General features: G+C 43.4%; 5 protein-coding genes across 5 annotated transcripts; 4 read left to right on the top strand and 1 right to left on the bottom strand.

Annotated features, from left to right (window-relative positions):
* Positions 1–1,466, top strand: SAMD00019534_086960 (hypothetical protein; the record flags this gene model as incomplete). The annotated part of the gene is made up of 4 exons (XM_012896053.1): positions 1–109; positions 173–313; positions 390–713; positions 784–1,466. 4 exons carry the CDS (start codon positions 1–3, stop codon positions 1,464–1,466), a joined length of 1,257 nt encoding a protein of 418 aa, XP_012751507.1.
* Positions 1,467–1,870: 404 nt separating this feature from the next.
* Positions 1,871–4,598, top strand: SAMD00019534_086950 (hypothetical protein; the record flags this gene model as incomplete). The annotated part of the gene is made up of 3 exons (XM_012896052.1): positions 1,871–1,980; positions 2,055–3,273; positions 3,360–4,598. 3 exons carry the CDS (start codon positions 1,871–1,873, stop codon positions 4,596–4,598), a joined length of 2,568 nt encoding a protein of 855 aa, XP_012751506.1.
* Positions 4,599–4,717: 119 nt separating this feature from the next.
* Positions 4,718–5,791, bottom strand: SAMD00019534_086940 (hypothetical protein; the record flags this gene model as incomplete). Its single annotated transcript, XM_012896051.1, has 1 exon — positions 4,718–5,791. A coding segment is annotated over one exon (1,074 nt), but the record flags the coding sequence as incomplete, so codon positions are not given.
* A 1,256-nt stretch (positions 5,792–7,047) lies between these two features.
* Positions 7,048–9,333, top strand: SAMD00019534_086930 (hypothetical protein; the record flags this gene model as incomplete). The annotated part of the gene is made up of 5 exons (XM_012896050.1): positions 7,048–7,059; positions 7,141–7,330; positions 7,426–7,491; positions 7,568–7,822; positions 7,889–9,333. The coding sequence occupies 5 exons, from the start codon at positions 7,048–7,050 to the stop codon at positions 9,331–9,333; spliced, it is 1,968 nt and encodes a 655-aa protein (XP_012751504.1).
* A 495-nt stretch (positions 9,334–9,828) lies between these two features.
* Positions 9,829–12,504, top strand: SAMD00019534_086920 (hypothetical protein; the record flags this gene model as incomplete). Its single annotated transcript, XM_012896049.1, has 2 exons — positions 9,829–11,865; positions 11,947–12,504. 2 exons carry the CDS (start codon positions 9,829–9,831, stop codon positions 12,502–12,504), a joined length of 2,595 nt encoding a protein of 864 aa, XP_012751503.1.
* Between the last annotated feature and the right edge of the window lie 800 nt (positions 12,505–13,304).

Below are 13,304 nucleotides of genomic sequence, written 5' to 3'. Positions count from 1 at the left end.
ATGGTCAAGTTCGACGGCAGCAAGACCAATCAAAGCTTCAAGAAGAAGCCATGCCATTTCTTCTGGAGGGGCAAGTGTACCAATGGTGATAGTTGTACATTCTCACATGGTATGTATACAGTCATCAGTCATTGTCGACAGCATAATCTAATCAATCCATTCGAATTTAAAGATGGAACTGATAAACCAACTGATGACCCTGATGATGAATATCGTCCAACTTCATTCCTTGGCACATCTTTTGGACCCAAGCAATGCAAGTATTGGATGAAGTATGGTAATTGCCCTCGTGATAGCTGTCCTTATGATCATCGTATGTTGGTCACAGTACTTTCAATCATCAGACTAGACTAGAGAACACTAATACATTACATCAGCTCGTATTACAGATAAAGAGGAGCAGCAACAACAACAACAACAAACAAAACTGAAACAAACTAGTCCTCAAAAGACTTCAACAACATCTACGACAACGACCACTACTACAACAGCGACAACAGCGACAACAAACAAAACTAGTAATAACAATGGCAATAGTAATGGCAAAGGCAAAGTTGTTGGAGATGAAAGTAATGCAGGTGCATCAACCACTTCAACAACTACAACACCACCAGTTCAGCCTTGGACATCGAAGCTCGTTGTAGTCTCTGATGTGAAGGGCGCACCAGAGCCAACTGAGGTGACATCCCCTCCCAAGCTTCAGTCAGTGGAAGGTGAGTGCTTGTTCATCCAATCAATCGGTTGGTCAATCAATCAAATTAACTATTTCTCTTTACAATATAGTTCTGCCTAATTTAAGTAACTTGGATCAATTGGCAAGCGGCAATGTTGTCAACAATAACAACACAGTAACAGCTGCTACCACAATGATCCCACCAACAACTACAACGACCAATCAGATGGATAACAACAACAACTCAACATCATATCTTATGACACCATCTTCAATGAATGCATTCCTTTCGCCAACTATTACTCAATCATTTTATGGACAGCAATTGCTACAACAACAGCAACAACAGTTGCTGATGCTGCAGCAACAACAACAACAGCATCAACTTCAAATGAATGCATACTTGTCAAACGTGGATATCCCAATTACAACAGCAATGCCAACGACACCAACCACTCCAATGGCTTCAATGTACACATCGTCACCCATAACATCGTCGTCATCGCCGCCATCAGCATCATCATCGTCATATCTGACGTGGGGCACTCAAGAGGTGATACTTTGGCTCGTATCAATCAACATGCCAGAGGCAGTGTACAAAGCGTTTGCACAGCAGGAGATCAATGGAAAGTCTTTGGACCTTATCGATCCTGCCGACTACAACGAATTGGGCTTGACGACTGTCGGTCGAAGAAAGACCTTTGAGTCTGAGCGCAGTCAATTGGCAAGCAAGAAAATTGATCATCTTCAACAAGTTGTTGCTGGTCTTGGAAACCTTAGCTTTGGTAAATAGGTCAGGTCATGCCAGATCATCAAGTCAAAGGAATAGCAGGCTGTGTGGCAAGTGTTCCAGCCATCCTCTCCTGCCCTGTCCTGCCCTCACATTGTGATGTGAGTGATTGATTGATTGATTGATTGACGACAAAGATAAGAAGTAATAAAGTGAATTTCGAAATATCTACATCTCCATCACTCTATTCAATCAAACAAACAATCATGGATTGATTCCAGGTTGACGAGGAATGAGAAGTTGTGATTAGTGAAAAATAAAAATGAATTAATTTAATTAAAAAGTTGAAAAACGAACGATTGTTTGATTGATTGATGATTGTGTGTATTCATTCATTCATTCATTTATAACAATATACATATACACATACACATATTCATTAATACTAAAGTTAAAGATCAATAGAGATGACTAGAGTATGTGTGAAACAACTTCCAAAGCATCTCACAGAGAGGAGGCTGAAAGAGCACTTTGAACGATTCGGTGTCGTCACTGATTGTAAGATTATGAAGGCTGGGTATGTACATGATAACGAATCATTCACATCACATTACATCACATACACATACTAACATCATTGATATATAATAGTGATGGATCATCTAGAATGTTTGGATTCGTTGGATTCTCTACAGATAGCGCAGCTAAACAGGCATTGATGCTACATGGATCATTCTTGGACACGTCAAAGATAACGGTGGAGATGGCTGTTGGCAATGAACAGGCTGCTAGACCATGGTCAAAGTACTCTGCAGGCTCATCTGCTTATAACAAGTTGCACGAAGCTGATAAGAACAAACAACTTCAAGAGTTGGCCAAACAGAAGAAGGGGAAGGGCAAGGGCGACGAAGATGATCTCGAGAATGATGATGAATACAAGAAGTTCAAGGGACTGATGCAGCCCAGAAGCACAAAGAATCTATGGAGCAATGAGGATAATGACACACTGAAGAGTGACCAGCCCGCCACACTACCAAAGAGCAAGAGAAGAATAGAGCACGATTATAAGAAGAATAAGGATCTGGTCATGTTTGACGACGATGTCAAGGGTGATGGTGCAGCCAAGGGTGATGACGACGATGATCTATACGAGGACATGCCCTCAGCACAAAAGCAAGACAAACAAGATAGTGAACAAGGCAACACAATAGCAAAGGATAGCGCAGTGTCTGACTTGGATTGGTTCAAATCAAAGTTGCAAAAGGATGATGGAGACGATAACGATAATGAAGATGATGAAGAACAAGAGGACTACGAACAAGAAGAGGAAGTAGAGGAAGAGGACGAGGAGGACAAAGACGAAGAGATGAAGGAGGAGGAGCAAGATGAGGATGAAGAGGAGGAGGAGGTAGAAGAGAAGAAGGTTACAACATTCAAGGAATCAAAGTTCGAGTTTGAATCGGATTACTCCAGGCCAGATGATCAAGAGGATGTTGGAGAGTCTGGAAGACTGTTCCTGAGGAACCTGTCATTCACAGTGACAGAGGACGACTTGAAAAAGCTATTTGAGCCTTATGGAAAGCTGTCAGAAATATATATTCCAATCGATAAGGACACCAAGAAGTCAAAGGGTATTGCATTCCTCTTGTACATGGTGCCAGAGAATGCCGTTCAGGCCATGACTGAGATGGACGGCAAGATCATCCAGGGTCGACTTGTACACATCCTTCCAGCCAAGAACGCACCACACACTGTCAAGAAGGCCAACGCCGAAGACGAAAAGAACACCAGTAGTTACAAGAAGCAGCAAGAGCGTGAGCTCAAGGCTGCAGCAGGATCGACCTACAACTGGAACGCCCTATTCATGAGAGTATGTTATGTAGTTGCGAGCGATACCATGATCATAATCACTCACTCACTCAATCAAACAATCAATCAATCAATCAAACACTTTAGTCTGACGCGATTATAAGTTCATTGGCAGAGAGATATAAGCTGACGCAGGGAGAGATATTGGATCCAAATTCGACAGACATGGCAGTTAGGATGACATTGATGGAGACATATATTATCAATGAGACTAGGAAGTTCTTGGAGGAGGAAGGCGTTGTCATTGATAAGATTGGTGGCAAGGGCATCGAGCGTAGCAAGACAGTCATTCTGGTAAAGAACATCCCTCACAAGACTACGACCAATGAGTTGGAGCAACTGTTTAGCAAGTTTGGCGAGTTGGCAAGGATGCTACTGACACCCGCCAGGACATTGGCGCTGGTTGAGTTCTACCACGTCTCAGAAGCCAAGGTCGCCTTCCAGAACTTGGCCTACACAAAGTTCCACCATGTGCCTCTATACCTCGAGTGGGCGCCCAACGGCGTGTTTAGCAGGCCAGCCGAGACAATGGAGCAAAAGCAGGCGCGCAGGGAGGAGCAGTTACAGAAGGAGAAGGAGGAGGAGAGACAGCGCGCCAAGGAGGAGCGTGAGCGCGAGAAGCTGATGGCCAAGGCTGGTGAGGTGCCAACGATCATGAAGGCCGACTATAAGCCATCATACGTATTTATCAAGAACTTGCACTTTGACACCAAGAACGACACACTCAAGGAGCGTCTCAAGGGCGTCAAGGACTTTGTCAACGTCAACATTGCCACCAAGCTTCATCCAAAGACTGGTGAGAAGCTGAGTCATGGTTACGCCTTTGCCGAGTTCTCATCCAAGCAGGGCGCATTCGAATGCATCAAGAAGTGGAATGGCGCGACGATCGATGGTCACGAGATCACGATCAAACTGTCGGACAAGAACACACTGGAGGTCGGTGGCAAGGACAAGGAGCTGCCCGAGCACGCCAAGAAGAAGCAAAAGACAGAGGGCGATGGTGCGCCAGTTGCCACCGTGTCGACCAAGATCCTGGTCAAGAATCTTGCGTTCGAGGCCACTCAAAAGGACATCAGACAGCTGTTTGGAACGTATGGCGAGCTGCAATCGGTCAGACTGCCCAAGAAGCCACAAGGAGGCCACAGAGGTTTCTGTTTTGTCGAGTATCTCACAGAGCAAGAGGCCAAGAATGCCATGGATTCACTCAAGTATCCTCATCTCTATGGAAGACATTTGGTGCTCGAGTATGCCGAGGCCGACAAGAACGTAGAGCAACTCAGGGAGAAGGCACAGACAGAGTACAATAAACTCAAGGCCAAGAAGTAAGAGTAATAGTTCAATCAAATGGATTGTATTCTTTTTTATTATAATTGTATGATCGAGTGATTGAATGATTAATATGAAATGAATATTGGGCGACATTGAAGTGAAGATGTTTGGAAACCCATGAGATGGAAGTTAGAAATAGTTTGATTGGAGATGGAGATGGCCAAGTGGTTATCCAACCTCCTACATATTCCTAGAGAGTGGGATGTGAGTTGGATCGTACGGACATTTGGCATTGAAGCCATGACCTCCTTAAAGAAGTTGATTTGTCTGCTCTCAGGGCTACCTAATGGAGGTTTAATGATCTTTTTCTTCTTTGAAGACCTTCGTGAACCATACATATTGGACGGTTGAAGTGATGCAGGTAGAATGATTGATTCAATACCTATAAAAGACCTTGGGAATGGCTTTGAGGACTTGTCACCTACATGATAGGGGCTTTTAAACAATACTGTCTCCATCTTCATTGGAAGATTATCAATAATGAGCACAAGTTGTTCAACCGAGAGAATAGTCAGATGACGGAGTGACTCTGGGAAGTAGTCTTTTGATCGTTTAGTGAATGGATGTATCATTTCCAGTGATGTCAATGAGTCGGGAAGAACACCAGGTGACAGAGATTGATTGAAGGTTGGTCCAAAACTCAAAGACCTGAGTCCTCCTGGAAGTGTGCCTGGGGTTATGATTTGATTGAATCCATGTGTTGGAATACCATAATAACCATATGCTAAGTTGTTGTAATTATAATTGAATGACAACTCAACAAGTGAGATGGGCAATGATGTTGGAAGTACTTGATTGAAGTGATCACCAAAGTTTAGTGAGGTGAGTGACGATGGAAGGCTGTCCGAGGTAATAGGTTGATTGAACATATAGCCAAGCTTCAATGTTCTAAGGTTGTCAGGTAATGAACCTGGCATCAATGGTGTATTGTATTGATTACCAAACTCGAGATAGGTGAGCGATGGTAATGATCCAGGTGTGATGAGATGATTGAAATTCTGACCCAGTGTCAATGATTGAAGTGACCATGGTAGCAATCCAATTCTGATTGGTTCATTGAAAGAATCGCCAGTTCTCAACTTGGTGATATGTTCTGGAATGCTACCAATCTGAATTGGGAGATGAACAAACGGGAATGTCAATTGGACAACAGATTGGGGGAGAGTATTGAGAAGGTATTGGTCATTTAAATAGACATGTGTCACCGATGGAGGAAGTGATTCTAAAGAGGTGACGCCAGGAGGGATCGAGACGTATTTGATTACAAAGCCTGGTCCAACTTGATAAGAGGAGGAGTTTAAAGGCCAGTGTATTGGCATTGTAGAATGTGGGTCCATCATAATAGACATCTATTTCATAAATACATTCTTGGTTGGTATCTCGCTTAGGAGGAGTAGATATAGTCTCTTGCATGTTAATGAGACAGAGCGAGTCTATTGGAGGTAGAATATCTGTGTGAGCGAATAGTATCTGAAGCACGGAGTCTGGTATCGATACATGTTGGACATTTCCCCATTGTTTGATGTGAGAGGTCGGAACAAGGACAATGTCGGGATGTTGTTGTTTGTTGTTGTATTTGTTGTTGTTGTTGTTGGAGTGTTTGTTGAATAGTTGTTAGATAGACAGGTTGTTGAGTGACAGGTTGTTCAGATGAGACAGGTTCGACCTTGAGCGTGGAACTGGTACTTGTATCTATGTTGTTGCGTTCTTTGAACCGAACATGTCGTGGAGCTATTGGTAAAAGTACACTCGACTTGAAGGAGTTTGAATGTTTGGCACATAGATAGAGAGTATGCAAACGACCTTTTGGATCAGATTCCGATGCCTTATGTGTTGCCAACAATGGACATTGATACAAAGTCCCTGTACAAATATGTTTGAGGCTGTAAACAGTCTCTTCCTCCAACTCTTTCTTTATTTGTCCACAGGTAACCACTGTGATACATGTAATACATTGTTAAGTTAACATTCCTTTATGGAAAACAACTTTTAGATCTTATCGATAAATGTCTATACTTCCAGGAATAATAATAATTTATTATTATACATTGAAGTTCAATAAAAACTGATCGTCGATCTGGAGTAGTGGGTGAATGTTAATGCCCAAAAAAAGAAAGTCAAGACACAGTTATCAAACCCCCCCTTAATTCTATCTTTAACTTATTATTATCATAATCCGTAGACCTTGGACTAAGGTCTATGGTTGTGTTTGAAGGGGAAGTGGGATAAAGAGCAAGCTTGCGTGTTTCAAACAACAACACACCTTTGAAGCTTGGCTTGTTGAGACTTCTAATTCGCGCTCTCATTCATTCATTCATTTATTCATTCATTCAATCATACAATCAATCATTCAATCGATCAATGAGTTAGATAGTTAGATAGCTCATAAAGTGAGAGAATATATAGATATATAGATATATAGATAGTTAGTTAAAGATAGAGATAGATGATAATGGATGTATGTAGTTTGCTTGATGTCATTAATGACATAATAATCGATTTAATTAATAATAATTTAATATATATAATATATATTTAGAAAGAGAAGGACAGGGACAAGATATCAAAGATGTCCTTGACACCTTCTTTGGCCAACATTGGTGTTGGACCGACAGGAATAACAACAAACTCAACTCAACAGATGCAACTTCCATCAAAGGAACGATTCAAAGACTTGTTGTTGATGATAGAGCGTGAATATGATGCACTTTGGGAGGAGAATCAAGAATGTATGTTTGATTGATCAATTGTCATTTGATTGAATGATTGATAACATTCAGGATTGAGGAGAACTAATTGATCAATCAAACAATCAAACAAACAGTGAGAGCTAGATGTGGATTGACACCTTCTACCAAGAGTATACAATCATCGATCAGTCTTAAACAGAGTATGTGTCCGCCAGCGTGTGATTGACATATGTTTGGTGGATGATGAACTAACCTAGTTCATTCATCATAATCTAGACCTCAATAGTTATATTGTTAATGATTTACAACAACAGACCAAGGGATCGAGCACGAGCAAACCACCCAAGCCAGTGAAGAAGTCAAAGAGTTCGAGTGGAGGTGGCAATGGTAGCACGAGCAAGCCAAGCACATCAAAGCGAGATGGATCACACAAGTGGATCAGGGCAAAGGATTACGTCGGTCACAGGGATGGCATCTGGGAGATTACAACATGTCCATGGGATATCTTTACCTTTGCCACTTGTTCATCAGGTATGTTGTTTGTTGGGACTTACAAGTAAGTATTTATCGACTGACCATACACACAATAATAAACAGATAGGACAGCAAGAATATGGTCAGTGGATGGACTCAAGCCACCAATCATATATACAGCGCACACTGGCACGGTGAACTCAATTCGATTCCACCCGACAGAGAGACTGATCTGCACTGCCTCTGGCGACAAGACCATCCACATTTTCAAACTTCCACAAGATCGTTCAGCCAATTCAGGCTACAGATCACCTCTTCCACAACAACAGCTCCAACAACAGCAACAACAAGTGGCGAACCAACAACCTACTGTTATGGTGACACATGCCAAGTCATCTACTACACAACATCAGCATCAGCATTCACCGCCTGGAGCACGAAGCGAACGTGGCAAGGTCAAGATGTGGACACCTCTATTGGAACGATCAAAGTCACGTGACGAGATCAACATCCCTCCACAACCACTCGACCCGCCACCACATGGTCATGATCTGTTTGACTCCAACGACATGTCTGATCACGATCAGTTTGATTCTGATGATGGTGACGATGAGGACAGCTTTGATCGAGCGGAGGATCAACAATACTTTAGTCCAATCACACCACAACATCAACAGCAGCAACAACATCAACAGCAACAACAACAGCAACAGAACGTTGCACACTCACCATTTGTTCACGAGCTTGACCTTAGAGCATCAGATGAACTTGACCACATCCAACAGCAGAACCAACATCAACATCAACAACAACAGCCCCAACAACCTCAACAACAACAATCCCAACAACAACAAGGCGATCAAAGTTGCACGTTCCTACGAACACCAATCCTGGAACTCAAGGGACACTCTGCCCCCGTCACTGCGGCCGTCTGGACATCGAGCAACACAGTTGTGTCTGCCAGCTGGGACAATTCCATTCGTTGGTGGAGCGCAGAGAACGGCAAGACCACATCACAATGGACCAACGTCTGCTCGGACAAGGTGCATCGTATCACCAACATCACAAGTGTGCCAGGTCTGAGCTTCGCCGTCACATCCAGCACAGACGGCGTGATCAGAGTGTGGGACGCGCGTTCCTCAGCGAGCGGTCCAATCGAGTCGATCCACGGACATCACGATGCAGTAAACTCTGCTCTGTTCACCTACGACGGCGAGCACATTGTCAGTGGAGGCGATGACCGCTCGGTCAAGGTGTGGGACATCCGACAAACCAAGAACTACAAGACATCAATACGTTGTCCATTGAGCATCAACCGTCTGTCCGTATCGCAGAGTACATCGTCTCCGGCGACCATAGCCATTCCACAGGACGATGGAAGGATATCAGTGTATGACATCTATGGCAACAGGAATGGCAAGTTGAGGGACCAATATAAATATGGTCACAAGCTGATGGCAACAGGAACAGCATGGTCCAATGATGATAGTGTAATCTTTTCAAGTGGATTCGATAGGAGGATCATCACATGGGCAACGACAACATCATCATCATCAAACACTGACTGAACTATGCCATTCATTGTTCTACTTCCAACCTCTCCATGCGTGTATAATAAACACCTTTTTCTTGTAAGGTCATTGTCATTTATTCCACTGGACCTGGATATAAAATTTTGGAGCCTAGGGTAAGTTCAGTTCCAAATTTTTTTTATTAACAAACAAAATAATTTCCATTTTAAAAAAAAACCGACTTTAACTCAATTGGTAGAGTGTTTGACTGTAGTGTAAACAAAGTAATCAAAAGGTCGCTAGTTCGATTCTGGCAAGTCGGAACTTTTTGTCCTTTTTAAAGTTGTATTTCCGAACTTCCAAGAGGGCTTTTTCCTGAGTCTCCGATTTTTGTTCGTCTTCTTCGGACCCACCATCGGGATTGTACTTCTAACTTTGCATGTCGAAATTTCCCAAAGACCCACACACTAAAAAAAAACAAACAGCTCTCTTCAACAGACACTACATTTGCAAGTTTACACAAATACTTGTGATAGAGATAGCGATAGAGAGATGTCGAGGAAGTATCAAGTACTGAGCAATGATCAGGCTAGTGACCTATCATCGTCTTTGAACGATATGGAGAAGGCATTGGCCAATGACGATGATGACGAGGCATCATTGCTCGACACAAACAAACCAAACAACAAAGAACTTTACTATGTTCCACCATCGAAGCAACTCAATCAATCACAACAACTGTTGCGTACATCACAGAGCTCACCATACACTTCACAGGGCTCACCCTATGCGACATCGACCACCTCACCAAAGTTGGTGTCGACTCCTACACAGCAGCAACAGCAACAACAGCAACAACAGCAGCATCACACTGGTCCATCTCAATTGAGTTTGGCAAGCGACATCGCCTCGACGTCACCATCATTGAAGCCCGTCGATGTAGATGATGTCGTCACTTCAGCAGCTCAACTCAACAATGTGAACAGCGGCGGACACAACACACCCACGATGATCGCCAATAATGGCGACGACGATGTCCCACTGAACTATGCTATCGCCGCGGATAATGGACCCGATCGTTCGCCACAATCATTCAGACAGGAGGGCAGAAGTAGCGAGGAGGACGACACATTCATGCGCACGATCAAACAGATACGTCACTTCAAGTTCCAAAAGAAGCACAAGAAGAAGTTCATTCATTATCTGCTGGGCATGCTGCCCATCATCTCATGGCTGCCAAAGTACTCGATCAAGGAGGACCTGCGCGGTGATATTGTCGCAGGTCTGACCGTGGGCGTCATGCTGATCCCACAGGGAATGGCTTACGCGCTCGTCGCCGACCTGCCCATGGTCTACGGCCTGTACTCATCTATCGTACCCATCTTTGCCTACTGTGTCTTTGGCACATCGCGTCATCTGTCCTTTGGACCATTCGCCATTATCTCGCTGTTGGTCCTCGAGACGGTCAATGGCGTGGTTGGCGACAGCCAGGACATGGAACTACGCACGAGCATCGCGATACTCTTGGCATTCGTTTGTGGACTCTATCAAATCATACTGGGACTGTTCCGATTCGGATTCGTCGCCAACTTTTTGAGCGACCCTGTCAAGACTGGATTCGTCAGCGGCTGCGCGCTGATCATTGGCAGCAGCCAATTCAAACACATTTTTGGCTACAAGGTCGAGGCGTCGGACTGTCTGCCCGTGCTACTCGTGCGCTATCTCATCAAGATCAAAGAGGCCAACTGGTGGTCCATTCTGATCGCCGTGGCAGGTATTGTGTTCCTGTTGGGCATGAAGAAGTTCAATCAACGCTTCAACCTCAAGCTGCCAGGTCCACTCATTATCGTCATGATCCTCACGTTCATATCATGGGTGTTCAAACTTGAGGAGCGAACTGGTATCGATGTGGTCGGCCCCATCCCTTCAGGCCTGCCCATCCCCACCTTCCCAACCATACCAGCTCGCGACGGTCGCGACAACAACTGGCTGCATATGGTGATCAACATCACACCAGGAGCACTCGTACTCATTCTCGTGGGCTTCATCTCGTCCGTGTCGATCGGTGCCACCATTGCTGAGAAGTACAACTACGACATTGATCCCAATCAAGAGCTGATTGCACTGGGCGCATCAGACTTTATCGGTTCATTTTTCCTCTCATTCCCAGTTGGCGCCAGTCTCTCGAGGACAGCAGTCAACGCGTCGAGTGGCGCTCGAACACAAGTGGCATCATTCATCACAGCGCTGGTCATTGTCAGCTCACTATTCTTCCTGACACATATCATCAAGTTCCTACCCAAGTCCATCTTGGCGAGTATTGTGATCGTGGCAGTGATCGATCTGGTCGAGTACAAGATCGCCATCAGACTATGGAAGGTACATCGCATGGATCTCATGCTATATCTCATCTCATTTGGATCAACTATCCTGTTGGGCATCCTACAGGGTATACTCATTGGAATGGTGTGCTCACTCCTACTCATCATCTACAGGAGTGCCTATCCTCCATTCGCTGAGCTTGGCAGGATACCAGGTACAGAACTATATAAGAATATTAAGAGAGTCCCAGAGGCTGAGACCTTTATGGTATGTATATATATTGATTAGACAAGCAGATGATTGATTGAATGAATGGACTTGCTGAGACCAGACGTACCAAACCAATAGGGCATCAAGGTTGTAAGAATCGATGGATCAATATACTTTGCCAACACACAGTTCATTAGAAAGAAGCTGAGGCGTTATGAGCCAACAAAGAAAAGAACGAATGAGTCACAAATGTCTGACAGCGAGACCGAGATGGCAGACATCAGTGATGATTTGGTCACCGTGGACATTGATGGACATCCAATCAAGGGCGCCATCATCATTGACTGCAGTAGTATGAATGATATCGACTCCACTGGACTAAAGATGCTCAAGGAACTGGTGGCAGAGTTCACCAAACGCAGTTTAGTCATCTACTTTGCTTCGATCAAGGGTTATGTCAGAGACCTGCTCAAGAAGGGCGGTGTCGTCGAGACGTATGGAGCCGACCATTTCTTCTGGACTGTTAACGACGCTGTCGAGCATCATCTGTATCTAATCCGTCAGCGCCGAATGCAGCTGAACATACAGTCACCACCAGGTGGACTTCAAAGTCCACCATCTCCAAACAGCGAATCAATGTTTGATACAGACAAGAATGCAATACCATTGAAGACATTCACATTGAATAAAGAATAGTATATGGTTGATTACCTGGTCAATTTAATTGGATTGATAAAACTTTGTTCGTTTGGTAGTTGGATAGAGCTTAGGGCCATCTTAATTAGATAATAGGCTTTTGTAGGACTGTCCACTTTACATTCATTAATGGTCTTATTATCCTTCATCCATCTGAATATCCAAGTTGAACCAAGGTCTGTTATGATATGTACAATAGGATGTTGTGATTTTTGTGATCCAGATATTAGTTTGGTACAACATTGGTGTCCTTTACTTTTTATAATATCCAGGTCTCTTATTATATCAATTCCAATCATAAATGCATTGTCAATAAAAGATAAAGTGAAATCAGACCTTGATACTATAATATCCACTTGACCAATGAGAGTAAAAGGTATTGATTGTCGAGGACCTTTGAAAAGGAATATTCTCCTAGAATGAACATCTGAGTATTTAAGTCCTTCTTCTACCGCCATGTTGTTTATAAGATACTCCAAACATTGATCCAATTGATTATAAACAGATTGTTTAATCCATTTATAAGGTTGTACTTCTGTCAAAGTTTTGGAAAAGTCATATGAGTCTATCTCTTTAACCTTTACTCCCATTTTTGCTGCCATCTGATCCCATTGAAGAGGGGTCATCTTTGATATTGATAAATAATTGACATCCATTGTAACTATGATTGATTCTGTTGTATTAGTTCAATTAATCAAGGAGTAACATGTCCTTTGATATTATATTCGCTCAAAGGTTGGTCCAAACCCAATGCCCTTTTCCGGAAATCAAGCTTGTTATTAATAAAGGGAGGTAATGTA

This window comes from Acytostelium subglobosum (genome assembly GCF_000787575.1).
Source record: "Acytostelium subglobosum LB1 DNA, scaffold: scaffold19, whole genome shotgun sequence".
Lineage (NCBI taxonomy): Eukaryota > Evosea > Eumycetozoa > Acytosteliales > Acytosteliaceae > Acytostelium > Acytostelium subglobosum.
Note: the sequence above shows the minus strand (reverse complement) of the source record. Positions and strands in the feature narration are given on the sequence as shown.